The sequence below is a fragment of the Cryptomeria japonica genome, unplaced genomic scaffold, assembly GCF_030272615.1.
Source record: "Cryptomeria japonica unplaced genomic scaffold, Sugi_1.0 HiC_scaffold_46, whole genome shotgun sequence".
In the NCBI taxonomy this organism is placed as follows: Eukaryota; Viridiplantae; Streptophyta; class Pinopsida; order Cupressales; family Cupressaceae; genus Cryptomeria; species Cryptomeria japonica.
The window spans coordinates 131,164-151,089 of record NW_026728868.1 but is presented as its reverse complement, the minus strand read 5'-3'; the positions used below and the strand labels follow the sequence as shown (position 1 = coordinate 151,089).

The 19,926-nt window shown below is 36.7% G+C and overlaps 1 protein-coding gene across 1 annotated transcript; it reads right to left on the bottom strand.

Annotated features, from left to right (window-relative positions):
• Positions 1–365: 365 nt before the first annotated feature.
• LOC131862543 (putative germin-like protein 2-3) lies at positions 366–1,423 on the bottom strand. Its single transcript, XM_059215019.1, has 2 exons — positions 1,213–1,423; positions 366–1,105 (listed from the first exon to the last, which is right to left on the bottom strand). Exons 1-2 carry the CDS (start codon positions 1,421–1,423, stop codon positions 573–575), a joined length of 744 nt encoding a protein of 247 aa, XP_059071002.1. The 3' UTR covers positions 366–572.
• Between the last annotated feature and the right edge of the window lie 18,503 nt (positions 1,424–19,926).

Here is a 19,926-nt window from a genome sequence, read left to right as displayed (position 1 = left end):
CACCAAAAAAATAATAGAAAGGAATATTGGAGTCCAATAATTGAGTCATATGATAGTATAAATTCTATTAGCAAAGAGAAATAGAAGGTTTATCAACCTAAATATATCAAATGAGGTATTCAAACATGTAGTTCTAAGTACAAAAAATGAGAATGAGGAGCAAACAATATCTTTCATTAACACATAAACGAGCATGCCCTTTGCTATGGAAGTTGTCTCACTTATTGATGCAGTAAAATCATGGATATATAAAATAAAATCAAAATATTTAAACAAATAGAATATAATAAAATCGACATCTATTATAAGAGTGCTTTGTAATTTGGAAGTTGAGAGGATGAGAGAGCGTCTAAGGAAATCGTTAGGAAACAATGGCAGATTTGCAAGCAATGTTCACGGAGGGGAAGTGCCTGGGTTAAAAACGGATGCTATGAATAGCACAAGAGGACGGCAATAACTCTAAAAAGAGAGTTTTATTCAACTGTGAGGAAAAAGAATTGGGAAGGACGGTCTTCCCACGTTGTCCAGACCAGACCGCTTGTTTGTTTTATTTAATAGAAAAAAGCAAATTCTTATGCAAATTTCTTCTGAATGTAATCGGCAAGCTCTTGGGTGATGCGGAAGGCCTTGGCCAATACGGAATCTGGGAGAGGAGGATCCGCTGCAAACAGAGAGTTGGCGATTGTCTGAGCTCCCGGAAGCTGGCTGCTCAATGCAGCTATGGCCACCGCATTTTCATGCCCCACATTCTGCTGGAAATGCACAAGTGCCTTTGGAAACACAAACACATCTCCCTTCTCCAACGTTTTGCTGAAAAACTTGTTGGTGGTGTCAATGAAACCCACAAGAAGCTGGCCTTCCAGTAAAACAAGAACTTCAGTGGCTCTTGGGTGCGTGTGAGGAGGATTTATTCCACCCACTGCGTAATCGATACGGACCAACGATATTCCGAAGGTGTTGAGGCCCGGTATCTGCATAACATTGGCCATCGTTACATTGGAGCCCACTGCATTGTCGGTGTTCCCTGCCTGCCCAAGTCCCCCGAAGAAGAAGTCCTCTGCCGAAACATCCTTGGGATCTTTGCAAACGAACCCGTTCACCTCAACTGTTTTAATCAATTTGTTAGCAACAACTCATATCACACCATTGTATTTTAATTAATTTGTGAGCAACTCGCCTGATAAGCAAATGAAATAAAAGTTATGTACTCACCCATGCTTTCCTTGTCTGCGACGCAGAAATCTTGCAAGGGATCGGAATCCGCTGCCATGACATTATCACTGTACCAACATATCAATAGGAAAAGTCCCAACGTGAAGTAAATCATGCGGTTACCCATTATAAATAGAGACACAGAAGAATCAGACAGAAAAGCTCGGGATATGAATGTGTAGTCGAATTGTGTATTACAATCCCATAACATGTCTATTATATAGCGGGAAAATTAACTACTCTGCGAGGACTAATTCATGTTGACGTAATTGATTAATTATAATATAGTTTCTGTGTTGGGACTAATTCATGTTGACGCAGTCGTTAATTATTATAATATTATATGTTTGCAGAGTTGGTGCTCTTTATATTAAGTTGGGGTGACTACGTAAGCCCTACGACATATAGTTATCGAAGCTACCGTAGACGGATTCTCCTCATTCTTTTGGTAACGTAGAATCAGCAAATTCAAAGGAAATAATATATTGATTATTCTGAGCCGCCAGCGAATTGGCTAAAAAGGAAAATTTCTTACCTACTGTGTATTTTACTTATCTCTCTAGATGTAAATTGACTGAGATAGCGTTGACATTTTATTTTTTTTCTTTTGCTCTACATAGATGTAGCAAGGGCCAAGCTCTATAATATAATATTCTTTTTATATAAATTTTGGATGAGCAAAATTTCTTTTTGTTCATAGATTTATTTGGCTTATCTTCAAGTGTGATATTGTATCAAATATTGTTTATACTTTTGTACTGTCAATCAAAATTTTACATTAGAGTCAAAATATAATTTTATATTAAAATAGTAGAAATTTATCTAAAAGAGGAAGATATTTTATTTATATAATCATTTGACAATATTTGTGTAATTGTAATAGAAGATTCAAAGAACTTTCTAAGGAATAAAGAATTAGGAAAAAGATAATGGATCTAGATGTTAGAAAGGTTATAGCATCTGTAGGATGAGCTTTGATTGAGATTGAACTAGTAGATAAGAGATGGACTAAATAGTAGATCAAGAACTTTTGACTAACACAGCCTTGACACTTTATGTTTTTTCTATGTGGAAAGTAAGAATTTAGCTAGCGTAGCTGCCTTACAACAACGTTGTTGACGTTTTTTTTAGTCCATTTTGCAATCCCTATAATTTATCGAAAGGGCAAGTTCTTAGAAGACTCAAAGAAATTTCTAAAGAATAAACAATTGGGAAAAATAGAATGGATAGATGTTGGAAAGGTTACAACATCTATAAGGTGATCTTTGATTGGCATTGAATTGATAAATGAGAGATGACACAAGTAGTAGGCCAAAAAAAATTGTTGTGGGTAAAGTGAACATGATCAATTATTCATCTTATGTGTGATTTCCATCTATTGCTTCTAATAATGGATATCCTAAAGTGAAGTTTTAATTCTATCGATGAGAAGGTGAGTGTTACATGTGCAAGAAATGAGATGGAGAGAGTCATCATAGGTAGCTATTGAATTAAAAAATTAAAAAAATATATTCGAGAGGAAAATAACCTATATATAACTCTTTTATAAATATTATTAACTAGAAGGTTTAGCCTGACTAATAGCAAGGAAGGTTGGTATTAATAGTTGCTAGTATAATCTAGAATGTGCTAGCATGAATGTGACTCTAAATTTTCCTAAAAGGATTCCACCATAGAGAACTAAATATCAAATGGATGAGAAATGAAAAAGCATCTACATCATCCAATGTTTTTAAAAACATAATTTTTCCCAAAATCCAAAGGGTTCTAGCATGCAAATTCTAATAAAAATACTCTAAAAGGTGAAGGATATGAATGAATATATGGGTTACACGATAATTATACTGCCACAAGAAATAAATACACATACACTACTAAGCAAATAATGAATGGAATATATCTCTCTACTCGAAAGGTCATTTTTGAGGGTAGAATAACATTAATCCAGTTGCAATAGAGAGGTGAAATAAATAAATAAGAAAATCATGGATCAATTTTTTTAAATCTAATGAATGGAACACTAATATTTTTTTAGGAGTGTTGAATATAGATTTGAAATTTTGTACTATAATATTCTCCATCCATAAATAACATAAAGGAACTAGAGACTCAAGGTCTCACATAAACACCATGAAATAAGTAGTTCATGTTTCAAACTATATTATTAGTAGCAGATTGAATGCTATACATGATACATCCCAAATACCCGAGGGTCCAACAAAAACAACTAGAAAGAGAACTCAAGGAATATGTCTATGGCAGTCCAAGTTTCTTGAGGTGACTATTTGCGGAAATACTACACACATGTTGATCCAAACCATAGAAAATGAAAAAACTGAATAAAAACCAAAAACTTGTTACACCCAAAAGAGACTAAGAAGGATTGAATGTAGAATTTTAATTTCAAAAGATAACTTCATGCAAGAGTGAATACTTTAACTAAAATCTAAGGAACTTAATTTTTCAACACAAATCTAGGCTTATTATATTGATGCAACTAATGTCAAATAAAATTATTATTTGACTAAGTAGTCATATCAAAAAATCTAAATTATATTCATAATTGATAGAAGGTTATGAGTTCTTTTCTTTGGGAACAAGGATGAATAATTTGTGATACTAATATATACAATACATTTGGCTACATACACTAATTTAATACCAATGATTAATCAACATGACCACACTAAATAATCCTATGTTTTACTATGTATAGATCTCAATCCCATTGGGTTTGAGTTTGAACATGTTAAATTTATCTTAAGAACAAAACGATCTATAAATTAGAGATTGACCATACAAAATATAGAATCCTATAGACTCAAGAAAACTATTCTCGCCATCTTTCGATAATGTGGAATCATTACACTATATGGGAAGGATCACCAAATTCAAAGGAAATAATATATTAATTATTTTGAGCCGCCAACAATTTGGAAAAAAAAAGGAAATTTCTTTACCTCATGCATTTAACCTATCTTGGAGATGTAAATTGAGTAACAGAGCATTGACATTTTCTTTTTCTTTTTCTATACATAGATGAAGCAAGGGCCAAGCTCTATAATAATTTTTTTTATAGAAATTTTGGATGCGCAAAATTTCTTATTGTTTATATATTTATCTAGCTTATCTTCAAATCTGATATTGAATCAAATATTGTTCATAATTTTGTACTGTCAATCAACATTTTATATTAGAGTCAAAATATTATTTTATATTAAAATGGTTGAAACTTTTCTAAAAGAGGAAGATATTTTATTTATACCAAATTAAATATTTTATTTATTTATATTAAAATATGATCGTATGTTCTCTTATGCCAATTGAGAGGGGAAGACCCCTTATATACCCGCCCATCGTCAAATATTTAATTTTCTGCCATAGGCCGACATAGATGTTTATTTTCTACTCACATTATAGATAGGTCCAAGGAAGAGGGGCCAAGATAGGCCCCCTTTAAGGGATCCCAGGGTGCCATGCCCTCGTCCTGCCCTATTTTTGGGTAGGATCAAGGTGGCCATACAAGGTGCAAGGTGGAAAATGAGGTTTGATTGCATAGGCGAGGCATAAAAAGGTCTTGATCAAGCATGGGAAGAGACCGATAAGGTGAGGGTCTAGAATACAGTCAAAATTACAAAGGGTGCAATTTTAGGACGCTACATTTAGCCCCCACTTTAGCGGGAGTATGAGCTTACGCAAATACTCACGGTAAATTAGAAGAAAGAGATGAAGAGGAAGAGCACAAATGAAAAGCACAAGGAGTATAAGATATCACTAATTTCGAGGAACAAAGGCCCCAGTCTTAGGATCTTAACTCACCTAAAACATATGCAAGGGCATAAAACACAAGACAAAAGTAAAAAGATAAATCAACACAAAATAAAAACAAAGGAAAAGACACAAAAGCACACATGACCCAAAAGCTAAAGACCAAAAGAAAGAACTCAAGTCAACTAACCAAAGAGACATCGATACCAAAATGTCTCAAAAACTAATATCATTCTTGACAAATGTCATCTCATGCACATAAGCGATCACATAAATGAGAAATGCAATCATCATCCATGAACTATCAATAGCAAAGCTATGAGTTCATGAGAGAAAGAAGAGAGAACATGAATACACACTAGATGTGTTTATCCGGGTGATCCATGAGAAGAATGATGAGAGAGAGAATGGGGAACTCGCCCCTAGATGTTTTTATCTAGGTGATCCATGGGGAGAGGAGGGAAAGAATAGTCTAGTTGTTTTTAGCTAGTTCCACCTATCCTCGTGTGTGTGTGCAAGTGATATCTGGTTTCAAGTGTAAAGAACCTCATTTAAGAGTCTTTGTCTTTGAGTGTGCTTCAACCTATTTAAAACATGTAATGTCAATGCAAATTCCATGGGGCGATTCTGTGTGTCCAAATGTGTAAATTCCAAATGGCGAAGATACATGTCTGGTTTTGAGGCCATCCCATTTAAGACTTTGTTATTTTCAGTGATACGTTAATCCCGTCTAAGACATATATCAAATGTTGTGTCTCATTTTGAGTGTGAAGAATCTCTCTCTAAGAGTTTTTACTCTGGTTCTAGGAATGGACACCCCATTTTAAGACATGCAAAAATGATTTGCAAGAGCATATGACAATATGGTACAATGGGAATGATACAGGTGCCCCCCCTTAAGATATCAACATAGTTTTATGTTAATGTCTTAAGGAAACTAGATACAAGGATACCTTACCTTCAAAGCCAAGAAGATATCCTTTAGGCAACAATGTCATAAATCCAAGCTAGAGAGGGAATACTCTTCAGGAAAGGATAAGATATTTGTAAAAGAGATATCTTGCTAAATGTGTAAAGGGTTTCCTTGGAGGAGACGATATCTTTTTGCAAAAGACACCTACCTCCAAAAAGAGTTATCTTGAACAAACATAACATCTTCTACCAAGATAAGGGAAGGGGAACAATAATTCATACCTTCCTCCTATTGCTAGGTGAAAAGAGATTCTTAATGAAGGTTGACATACTTTTGACCCAATGTGAGGGGTAAGTTTATGATAGATGTGCATTGCAAAATGAAGAAGAGGTTGCAGCCAAGGACTTACACCTCTTGTATAAGAGAGAATCCTTGAGAAAACAATAGCTTCACACAAGGAATGACACCTCTAGACACCCAAAATTGTCATGTCTAATTAAATAAATATTTTATTTATTTAATTATCTAAACCTAATTCTTCTATTAATTAAATAAATCTTTATTTATTTAATTAATTCATTTATCCTCTTCTAGCCTTATTTCTCATTTAAATAAATACATTTATTTATTTAAATTATCCTTTTCCTAAATTAAATAAATATCTTATTTATTTAATTGATCCTACTTCTTCTATTAATTAAATAAATCTTTATTTATTTAATTAATTCATTATCTTTTTCTACACATGACACATGTCATTCATCTCTTAATTCCTACACTACCTACCCCTTTCATTATTTTGGTATTTCTTTTACCTACCCTCTAATCTTAGCTGACCTCCTTTTTACACCTCTCAATCTTATCCCTCCATTTCATATTGTGTCTTCTATTTAAGGAGATTCCTTCTTCATTATCAAACCCTAATGATGCATTTTAACAACTTGATCACTTGACTACACTACGATCCTACTTGCAACCACATTCCGTTCTTTGTTGAGCTCTTGTGCACATAAAATCTGAGAGCAAATATATCAAGCAAGATCAATGGAGATAGGAAGAATGGAGATCAAAACCCTATTGGACATGTGATGGTATAATCTTTGTGATTTCATGTGATTTGCATTGTCTTAGGTAATCTTCATATGTTATGGTGGATCTTTGTTGATTATTAGGCTAGGGTTTTGTGGTTGGATTCATTTAGCCTTTCAATATTGTTATTATTGTTATCCATTTTCACCATACACATTTTGGCACGCCCGGTGGGACTCTTGTCCCTTTGCATTTAACCTTTTTGTTGCAGATTTTGCGTTTTTGAAGTTGCAGATCGGACATTTTTCGACGACATTTTAGGTTTTTCCGCATCTGCGAACTTTCGGATCGCGTCTCTGATTTTCAGGAGCGTCTGCGGAATCTGGAATCGCGTCTGTGTTTTCAACAAATTTTATTTTGCAGGTCTCAGACAGGAGCGTCTGTGTTTCATAAGCGCGTCTGTGTTGTTTATGCTCGCGTCTGTGTCCGATAAGGGCATCTGTGATTTTTGTCTGCATCTGTGCATCACAGAACCGCGTCTGTGTCATGGGTAATAGCGTCTGTGTTTTTACTGTTTTGAAATTTTAAAATTTTCTTTGATTCGGTTTTCGGATTTTGCACTTAGGGTTTCAGATTTGGTTTATTTTTGGACTAACCCTTTCAGATCTAGCTAACTAAGTTTGTGCAGCTTGTTTTGGAAGCAAAAACGTTTTGGTTGAAGGCCCCTCTTTCACAAAGTCTTTTGGGTTTTCTAAAATTTACCTAACTTGTGTGCTTGCAGGAAGGGGTGATCATTTGAAACAACCCAAACTACTAACAAAATTTGTTGCAGGTCCTTGGCTAGGGTTTTGAAATTTTTTTGTGTGCCTTGTTTTCATAGATTAGTAAACACTTCCATTGGTGCACTAAAATTGAATCATTGTCTTTTGTGTCTTGAGCAATAGGCTCTTTTTGTTTAATCTTTAGAGGGCCTGTCTTCCCGTGTGGTCATTAGGACCACTAGTGAGAAGAGAACGACCCAAGTGGTAGCGAGGAAAACCCACCTCTTCTGAACCACTATAATCAAATGTATTCATGGTGAAAACTATGAATAACGTGTGCTGATTAGTTCATACCGACACTATGTCTCCCCATAAACCCGTTTGATCAAATTTATTTGATCATTTGTAGGGTGTAACCCCTACCAGCTGGGAGCCTTCTGTATTTATAGAGCTGAAAGTGCCGCATGTATGGCCACACGAGCGGATGCCCTTACTAGCACCTTTTTTTTTTAGAAGCCCAAATCCTTCTAGTTGTTGAGGCAGGAGGTCGGACCTCTGGTAGCGGCCCACACACATACGGTTCTTAGTAGAGATACAAAGTTCGCCATGGGGAGTTTTCATGGGGACTGATGCTTGGTTGATCCAAGAAGTGAGTGCCGAGGGTGGAGCCAGTGAGGTCAAGCATCTAAGTATCCACTCTGAATAGCGTAGCCTCGGGGGTAAAACCCTATGTGGGATCAACAACTATTGTCTTGGCCAGCCATAAGAATTGTGCTTGTCTTATGTTAAACATTCAAACATTCAAGACCAAACAACAAAACGTTGTGTCTTTTGTGTCTTCAAGTGTATGCAAAACATTTTACATCAAACAAAACACTTTTGGAGTCTAAACACTTGCAAAAATTGAGTCCTCATCAACATTGTGTCCTCTTGTCACGAAAAAAACAGTCAAACAGTCGGATTTGGTCACAACAAAACAACTTCACAGATTGGAAAAATTGCACGAAGTTTACAGAAATGCGTCTATGTCTGTTTTAACCATGTCTAAGTCATCTAAGCACGTCTGTGAAGGGCATAATAGCATCTGTGTTTCTAGAAGCGTCTGTGTCGAATAGAAACACGTCTGTGTTTGGGAATCGCGTCTGTGTCCAGAATTGAAAATTTTTACAGTCCAGCAAACAAGAGAAATCAGTTTCGGAATACTTGAGCTTCCTAGGTTGTTTCTTCAGGTTTCATCTAGCATTCAACCTGTCTTTGGGTCTCATACAGTCCATCATTGCTTCACATCTCATTTTACATTCACAATTGTCTAAACTTGAGTCAAAAGGTCACTTGCTTGTCCTCATCATACTTTGTCAACATACTACATACAACTACACTTTGCTAAGTGGTCCCTCATCAAGGTTTCTTACCTTTGGGTCTCATTTGGTCTTACTTAGAGTCAAGGTCAGCTTACCTCATCAAGAGAAACTATCATCTCTTTGGAAGTCACACCTACTCTACTACATACATACTTGGTCTTACACTTTGGACATTGCAAGTACACCTCAAGATTAATTTACACTCCATACAACTCTTGGTCTTCCATACTCTTTTCATTTTCATCTAGTCTCTCACATCTTGGTCAAACACCTAGTTCATGGTTGAAACCCGCCTTGAAAAATCTAGGAGAAAAGCTAAAGAGGCTCAAGAATCCGCAAACATGAGTTCTTATGAGTATGACAATGATTTATTTTTCAATCCTGAGCACACTACATTGCCTGACATGGATGTTTATAGAAACATTCCCAATGTGGAAAACGCAGACACTACAAACAACAATGCTACACACAATGACAATGTGGACAACTTTTCAATACAATCAGCAGATGTAGAAGAATCCATTATGAATCCTCATTTCAATAGATTGGTTGAAGAAATAATGAGGAGGGATAGACAGTACTTTTTACACATGATGGTACAAAGTGGAGCCAAAATACCTCATGACTTTGACATGTCTCAACTTATGGAAAACCGACCCTCGCAACAAACTCACTCCAACATGGATCAAAGGAGACCAAATAGTGGAGGAAATAGAGGACTGCATATGGTACCTGAATCACCATCAGCTTTGCTTCAAAAACCAGAAATCCCACATACACATGGTCAAACATATGATACTTACCTTCGAAGACCATTATGGAAGCCTTATGCAGATAGATATGCTCAATCACATGCTCAAGCTATGGATCAATCAAAACAATTGGACATTCAAAGGCATGCTCAAAATTTGGACACAAGGAAACCTCATGTCAAATTTGGGGGCAACACAATAGAACATGACATGCCTATAGAATATGGTATACATGCACAAAATAGATATGGGGTTCCTCAACATGAAGCTATACCAAGTGCTCCCTATATGCCGCATCAATATAGACCTCCTCCATATGAACATGTCTATGATCAATATCATCCATACATGCAACAAGCTCCTCCTCAAATTGGTGTCCCAAACATGGGGTATGCTACAAGAAATCGATCGCCACCTAAGAGCAATTTGGAGCAACAAATCAGAGATTTACAAAAGAAAATGGAGGACATGAGTACACCAAAACTAACATACACTATGAGAGACATATGTCCTTATCCATTTGATAAGAGCATTCCAATGCCTCCATTTCCTGCACACTTTGTGACGCCAAAATTTGACAAGTATAGAGGAAAAGGAGACCCCAAGGCACACATACGATAATTTTTCACAGCTTGCATTGAGGTAGCGGCAGAAGAAACATATTTGATGAGGTTGTTCCCACAAAGCTTAGGCGATCAAGCTATGGAATGGTTCTCTCAATTACCACCTGGTATTAAGTCATGGGGTGACTTAGCAGAGGCATTTATTCAGCATTTCTCCTACAATATAGAAACAGATATCTCAGTCACTACTTTGTGCAATACTAAGCAAAAGGAGGGAGAATCTTTTGCATCATTTTTACAAAGATGGAGAAATCTAGCCAGCAGATGCTCTTGTGAAATTCCACAAAAACAAATGGTAGAAATGTTCACACAAAATGTTAACAGGGATATTGGCTATGATCTAAGGAAAGCTTGTTTGTCCACTTTCAAGGATGTTATTGAAAAGGGCTTAGCAACAGAAAAGGTCTTAATTGAACAAGGAGTCATTAAGATATTCAAGGAAAACAAAGATGACTTTAAAGGAAAAGACAAGCCAAGATTTTGGAATAAAAACAAGAACACAGTCAATGATGGTGTTGTTGATGCCAACACAGTGCGACCCAAATTCATCTTTTCGGGATCAAGTTCTACAAACAATCAAGTGAATACTCAAACAACTTCTAGACCACGAAGGAAGTACACCCCATTGGGAGAACCACTTGAATTAGTCTTCAAAAAGCTTGTGGCAAACAAAGTGATCACAGTTCCAGATTTTCCTCCATATGAACCAAAGGTCAAACCAAATTGGTGGAATGATGATGAGTATTGTGAATTTCATAAAAGCAAGGGTCATAAGACAGGAAATTTCCATCGACTGAAGAACATTGTGCAAGATCTCATTGATAGAGGTGATATTGAGATTGAGGGACACTCATCCAATCAAGAACATGAGATGTTTAAGGAACCATTCCCAAAGCATGACAAGGGAAAAGCTAAAGTCACAGATGATCAGGCCAACTATACTAGAGCACCTTACAACTATGATTCAACTATCAATCACATCTCGATGGACAATCATATCTCTACCATTACCATCAAGAACAAAAACCCTGAGAATCCTCCTCAGAGACCCAAGATTGTTCTAAGAGGTGTTGGATCTTCTTCCGAACCTACCTCTGAATGTAATGTCACAACCCGCTGAGGTAAAATTACGTTGCCAAGTTCCTCCACTAAAAATACAGCTTCTTCATCAACTAAGCCTGAGTACGACCTTGTAGAACAGTTAGGGAAGACACCCGCGCTCATCTCCATACTTGAGCTCTTACGCATATCCCCCGCTCATAAAGCTATTCTTGACAAAATCTTGAGAGACACCGCTGTTCCTACTGATCTAAACGTGGACCAGTTTCAAGCCAGGGTGGGATACCTTTCCATTCCACATTCCCTTACATTCATAGAAGCCGATGACGCCTCCGTAAGTCAGCCACATAATGCACCTTTACATGTTGAAGCCTTCATACACAAACATCGAATAAAGCGAGTCCTGATAGATGGAGGAGCTAGTCTAAACATTTGTACATTGAGCACCATTAAACAATTGGGATATTCTGATAAGGCTGTGAATTCAACAAATCAAATCACCATCAAGGCATATGATGATGAAGAGTGCTCATCCAAGGGCACAGTCACCTTACCTCTAAGAATTGGGCCAGTCACAAAGGATGTGGTTTGTCAGGTCCTAGATCTAGATCTCACATATAATACATTGCTAGGACGTCCTTGGATTCATGAAATGAGGGCAGTCCCATCTACATATCATCGATGTATCAAGTTTCCACACAATGGAGTTGAAGTGACCGTCAAAGCGGATCCAAATCCATTTATTTATTGCAATAATCTGCGACCTAGATCAAAAATAACAATTCCAGCCAATCGAGAAGTTGTTCCATCTTCAGCATATGTGGATCCTGAATCCTTAAAATCTTCTACATCCAAACAAGCAGAGCTAAAAGAAAAGTTCAAGATTAAAGACCTAGGATGTGGTGAGTATATATTTCATGTTGACCAACTCCCATTATCTCCTAAGGTATTCTGTCAACAGGAACAACCTACAAGCAATATGCAAGGCCAAGGAATTGGGTGTGAACCACCTAGTGTTGTGGCTACTAAGTCCGAATGCAAATCTCCTCTAGTGGTGCAAGCAACTCTTGATATCAACAATCCTAAGAGTGGTTCCAACAAAGAATCTATTGAGCATATCACCAGCCCTCTTGAGAACTCACATAGCCTTAACATTTCATCCACTCATTCCATTTTCACTACACTTCCAGACTTGGATCAACAAGAATTACAAAAGCCCTTACTAATTGGGGATGAAAAATCAAGCTATGAAAAGAAAAATCTAAATGTCAAAACTAAAGAAAAGTTCTTTAGTCCAAATCAAAATCAAAATCTATTGGACTCTGCAAAAATCAAGGTCAAGGATAAAAATCCTATAAAGCAAAAAGAGCAAGAGTTGATCTCCCCTAATATCAAAATAACTGGGGGAAAAAGCTCTAAAATTTTAAGTCAAAAAGAATACTTGTTGATCCTAAGTCTCCATCATGCTATCCTACTTTCACTTCTTTTCACAATCATAAGCCTTCATAGCTCATCCACTTGTTCCGCAGATCCATTCCCTTCTGGCGATACATCATGGACCTTTAATGGAGCTACCTCAAGGGACTTTGTTATCAGGGATGCCCGAACTTCTTTAGGTGACACGCATACGGGCCTGTGTAGTCCACACACTAGTAATTCTATCTCAATTCCTTCATCAAGGAAGACAGTCACTCAAGCTACACATCATTCAGTCAAGGAACAATGCAGCTACAATCACAAGGTCAAGCCTCGCACATTTGAGGTGGGCGACTTAGTTCTCAGAGAAAACCCCAAGAATTAGCAAGACAGAGAGAAGAAGGGCAAGTTCGAACCAAATTGGCTTGGTCCTTACATCATTACAACAGCATATGGATCTGGGGCATATCAGCTCTCAACTACAGAAGGTGAACCTTTGGAGGATCCTATCAACAGCATGCACCTTCGCAGGTTTTACACATAGCTCTTCAGAGTATCCTAATTCAAAAAATACAAAAAAATCAAAAAATTTCAAAAATACAAAAAAAATCAAAAAATTCAAAAATACAAAAAAAATTATAAAAACAAAAAAATCGTTACTTGGTGAAAACCTGGCAAACAGGCGCCTTGTGACACAAAAAACATTGAAAAATCCAAAAAAAAGTAAAGAGAAATAATTTCATCCAACAGTGAAAATCACTTCGGTGGCGCCCTGGGCAAGTACCATGGTGAAAACTGGGTCACCAACGCCATGCGTAGAGACATTGCTCCTCCCTCCTTCAGGATTCTCTTTCATCACTTCACTTTGCACACACTCACAACCTATTTATCCTTACCCATTCCCATCATGGCTTGTTATTGATCTACCCAAGATTGGTTAGCCATTCATAATAAACCTCCCTTTTCATCCCTTTCCATCCATAATAAATCAGATCCTATCTGTGGCTAAGGCAAATCCTACATCTAGTGATGGGTGTGGAACTAAGAACATCACATGTTTCGAGGAGTACAGTTTCTTCCAGCTTTCTTCAGTCTATCCACGCACAATACGCAATAAAGCAACATTTGCATCACAGATCTGCAATAAAGTTTCATCTTCTCCGCAATAAAGTATCAGTTTCATGGATTCAGTCAGTTTCAGATGAGACACAGCAGCAAAAATGAACTTCAACAAATCAAATCTTTCGACAGACTCAGACAACATATGGTTCAGTGCTATCTATCCTTTTTGTGAAAGTGAACATTGTGACCACAATCAAATAAGACTTATACAAGTGACAAGAGACACTAAACTTGAGGACTACAGTGGATGTTGGTGTCGAGTCTTGGTTTTCTTTTGATTTTATCTTTTGGTGACATGTCTTTTAGCTTTTCCAAGATGTCTCTGACTAGAGATTCTATCTCCAGGATGTCTTTGACTAGAAAGGCGAGGATGGGGTATCATCACCTATTTGCATTTGCTGTCTGTGGATTGTCTTTTAGTAATGCTATGACTTGTCCAAGGATATGAGGACATTGTGAGTCTAGTATGAACTGGGGCATTCTTTGTTTGTGACTGTCTTATCTCCATGCAAACAGGTACAATGACTTTCTGGGTCGAACAAATGCCTCAATTGTCATAATCTATTTTGCCATAATAAGCTCAATGATGATAACGCACAAGAAGCTCTTTCATGGTCATATCTTCTATCTTTCATCCCCCTTTCTTGATTGACTTCCATCATCCTTCTCGAGTCTGTGTAGCCTACTATCACATGACTGAGTATAATGACACACCAAAAACATTTGCATTTCATGTAGTTGCACCTACATTACCACATATAAGCATTTCATACATACATATAGATATCACAACTGCATCACATCCTGCACACAACACATGTTAGCACAATTTACATTTGCATTATTATATTCATCTGCATTACATACATTCACATTTGCATCATGCATACACATATAAAACATAAAAGAACAAAAATATTGCATTGCATCATATACATATTTGCATCCATATCATGAGCATCACATAAGAACATCTCATCACATAGGTATGCATGCATATAGCTTCCACAAAGATGAATCATCTCATATATATATATATAAAGTGTCATGATACAATGATGTCAAAATCATATGGCTACAATCACCCGCAGGTGTCTACATCATTATACAAAATGGTACAAAACTAATACAGAGGAACTCACTGATCACTCCTGCCAACACTATTGGTAGTGCTAATCCTATCCATGTCATGGTATCCCATGCCACTTGTCCCACCCTCATCTCCAGTCCCGGCTCCTAGAACACTCGTCTAAGGGCATCCCTATCTCCGTCTCGATCGTACGGAATCAGCTCCCCATCAATTGGTATCCACAGAATCCTGTATACATCCTCCAAGGTGACTGTCATCTCACCCATCGGCAAATGAAATGTGCAAGTCTCGGAGTGCCACCTCTCCACCAGTGCAGTCAGCAATCCCATGTTTGCCTGAAACTCAGGCACATACAGCACGTGTCTCAATCTCATCTCCTCGATGGCAGCCCTATCCTGAAATGACAACTCCGGTTGCAACCTCTGTGTCGATGGGAATCTCTCCCGTGACTCTAACATAGGCAAATACTCCTGCAGTCAAACAAATCAATCATGTCAGTCATTGTGGCATTCACTGTTCATCACAAAATGCTACTCGCTATCTAAATGCATATGGCTATTTACCCTAGTGACACTCACTGTTCATCACAAAGTGTTGCTATCTATCCTAGTAGTGCTCCCTGTTCATCACAAAGTACTACGTGTGTGACATTCCCTGTTCATCACAAAGTGTTACTCACATCTTGCACTCCCTGTTCATCACAAAGTGCTGCTCATACTTTGGGTACTCCCTGTTCATCACAAAGTACTCTATCTTGGTGCTCACTGTTCATCACAAAGTGCCTTGATCTATCCTCGTCTTCCTAGAGGACCTGCTTGAGTGTATCCTCTCAGCAGCTTATCCAATCGACAGCGTATGTTCATCACAGAACTGTCGATTTGACCTAGAAGACCAAAACCTTGCATTTTTCAGACATAAACGCGTTTCTAACTCACAAACGCGCCTATTGACTGCACAAGCGCACCTAAACAACACAGATGCGCCTGTTTGACATAAACATGTCTACATTGTTCACAAACGCGACTTTGCAACATAAACGCCCTTGGAGAACGTAGACGCGCCCGCATCTAGCACAAATGTGGTTCCAGACACAGACGTGTCTGGCACTGACACAGACGCACCTGTCGGACACAAACACGCCTGACACTGACACAGACACGGTTTTCTGGTTTTTGCATTTTTTGCATCCTACTTCTAAGCGCATTTATTGCCCTATCTACCATGCATTAATGACAAAAGCAAATTCATCAAAGCACAAGGAGGTTTGGTGGTACTTACTGGCTCTCCTGCCTCTACTGGTCTCTGAAATCGGCGAACGCGGTCGAATCTGTGTACAAAAGCCATCCCTGCTGACTGTTGCTGCTCTTTTCTCGCTCTGCACTTTGATCTCGTGAAGGTGTGGATGACAATGAGGATGTCTTTTCCCTCATGGTCTATCTTATAGCCTACCCTAGCCTTGGCCTTCATTTCCCGAGTCAGTCTTCTTCATCCCGTCACTTTGGCACTTTATTCGGTCAATCCATTCTAGCCTTTCTTTCTTATCGAGAGATTGTCTGCAATCTTTTCAGACATTTTCATCCAATCTCTCGAGGGGGCATATCATTCCCATCCTGGGGCAACTCTGTATCAGTTCATATTATCTTCTTTGAAACAACGCGACAAGTCGCATTGTCTCAAAGAGGGGCAAAATGTAGACACCCAAAATTGTCATGTCTAATTAAATAAATATTTTATTTATTTAATTATCTAAACCTAATTCTTCTATTAATTAAATAAATCTTTATTTATTTAATTAATTCATTTGTCCTCTTCTAGCCTTATTTCTCATTTAAATAAATACATTTATTTATTTAAATTATCCTTTTCCTAAATTAAATAAATATCTTATTTATTTAATTGATCCTACTTCTTCTATTAATTAAATAAATCTTTATTTATTTAATTAATTCATTATCTTTTTCTACACATGACACATGTCATTCATCTCTTAATTCCTACACTACCTACCCCTTTCATTATTTTGGTATTTCTTTTACCTACCCTCTAATCTTAGCCGACCTCCTTTTTACACCTCTCAATCTTATCCCTCCATTTCATATTGTGTCTTCTATTTAAGGAGATGCCTTCTTCATTATCAAACCCTAATGATGCATTTTAACAACTTGATCACTTGACTACACTACGATCCTACTTCCAACCACATTCCGTTCTTTGTTGAGCTCTTGTGCACATAAAATCTGAGAGCAAATATATCAAGCAAGATCAATGGAGATAGGAAGAATGGAGATCAAAACCCTATTGGACATGTGATGGTATAATCTTTGTGATTTCATGTGATTTGCATTGTCTTAGGTAATCTTCATATGTTATGGTGGATCTTTGTTGATTATTAGGCTAGGGTTTTGTGGTTGGATTCATTTAGCCTTTCAATATTGTTATTATTGTTATCCATTTTCACCATACATAACACCCAATCATAAACAAATACCACTCAACAATGGTAAAGTAGATCCTTAGAGAGAAGAAAAGATGAGAATTTATTGCCCCCCAAGTGTAAGGACAATGAGAAGAATTAAACAATCTTCTAATGAGAGATTAAGCATAAGGAAATGCAAAATAAACTAATATTAATGAATATCCAATCCAAGAAAAGACATTAGTTTATATAAAATGTATCTCAAGAGAAGTGGTAATATTCAAAGAGAGAGAGAGAGAAATAAATATTGCATATTCCCCTACGGAGATATTATTCATAAGAGACATACCATTGGAAGAAAGGATATCAACACATGAAAAATGCAGCCCCTAAAGGGAATAATGATAGAAAGAGAGAGGGAGAAGAGTCATCCTTGCCCCCCAATCAAGAGGACGAGGAGAAGAATTGCACATATTCTAAAGAGAGATTATTCATGAGAAACATGCCATTTTAAACAAAGATTAGGTCCTCACAAGGGATGAACATACATTAGCATGGAGAAAGATCCTATACAAGAAAGAGGATCACATTTTGAATAATGCAACATAAAATAAGAGTTAATATCTTCAAAGAGAAAGAGCTAGATAAAGAAGGGATAACAAATCCTCTCTAAGGAGAGATTATTCATGAAAGATGTAATGCCTCAAGGAAGGAATATGTCTAAGCCAAGGAAAAATTATTTCCTCACATGAAGGGTAATTCCATGCAAAAAAGGACATCAATTTATGAATAATGCACTCCACGAAATTAAATAGTGAAAAGATAAGAGATTGGAAAGAATCATGTTTCTACCCCAAGATATTTGGAATTGAAAAAGAACCACCGCTAATGAAAAAGAGCCCCCAGTTAAGTTTACTACTTGTGTCATAGGGTGAGGAGCAACATGAGGGGAAAGGAGTGCTAAGGCACTAAATTTTCACCTAGAAAGAGAGCAAGATTTGCAGAAAGACATATACGAGCACGATTGTGTTGTTCTTGAACAAATTCCTTAAACTCTTTACACTTTCCAAGAGAATGAGAACCACCATGATGAAAAAAGAAAATATCCATTTCCTTCATTATGTTTATTGCCAAACTTCACAAAAGGAAAGACAACATTATTATCGTACTTCAATTTCCAAAATATTCTAGTTGCTATTTTTTCCTTGATCATTAATAGTTGTAGTATTATTATTTTAAGATTGAGGACAAGAGTTGTTATGAGAAGAGGAATGATTTTCATCCATTATTTTAACTTTACCACTATCGATCAGTTCTTTTACTTAACTTTGAAAATTGGGACAATCATCGAGATGATGATCATGGGTTTGATGAAATAAACAAAAAGGAGGTTTTGAAGAAGAATCTCTTTTATGAGCACTAATAGCTTAATGTCTTGCAAGATGATTTTTGAAGTATTGAATCCTAAGTTGTTCTTCCATAGGAGATTTATTATCATTTCCTAGGCCTTCTGTGGTTATTTGTGTAGGAGGGTGTATAGGGAATCGAATTCATTGTTCAAATTTTCCAAGTCCTTGTCCTCTAAAACCTTGTTTTAATATTATGTTAAAGCCACTCCTATAAGAATATTTTAATTGAGCGGGGAACATTATAATAAATTTATTTGAAGTTTTTAGTGTAAGGATGTTTAGAAAGAATGAAAGTATTAGTAGATGAAGAAGGAATATATTGTAAAGGAGCATATTCCTTTATTTCATCATGCATATCCTCTTTGGTAGATTGGGACAGAAGATCCTTATCATCTAAGGCCTCATTTTTTCTTATTGTTATATGGGGAGAGAGCTCATGATTAAAATGAATGACATCATCTTCTCTACAAATGTTTTGATGTTTAATATAGACTCTAGGAGAATAAGGAAGATCTAGAGAGATAGAAAGACTAATATTTTGACCTTGCCCCCCTTGCGCAAGGGTATGTCTATAAGAAGAAGATGGGCGCATGTTTCTCTTCAATGATTGGTCTCCATTATAGAGATCATTGATAGGAGTATTATCTCTTTTTTCATTCATATTAGATACCCTAGGAGAGGTGCAAGTATTATGTTTTTCATTGTCATCTCTAGGATTAAGATCTACAAAAGATTTTAGGTGCTCTACATATGAAATTCATTTACCGAAAAACATCACAATAGCACAACATACATGAAAGATGAAAGCTTTGGGATCTAATTTATGAAAAGTAATCAACTTGGAAATCCCAAGCATGCAATATGTCCAAGTGCCATGAATAAAAGGAAGTAACATGAAGTGAAAGAAACCATTATCCACACATAATTATAATAAATGTGTACATAAAAAGTAATGTAATCATATGTGGAATAGAAAATAGATCAAGTCCATTGAT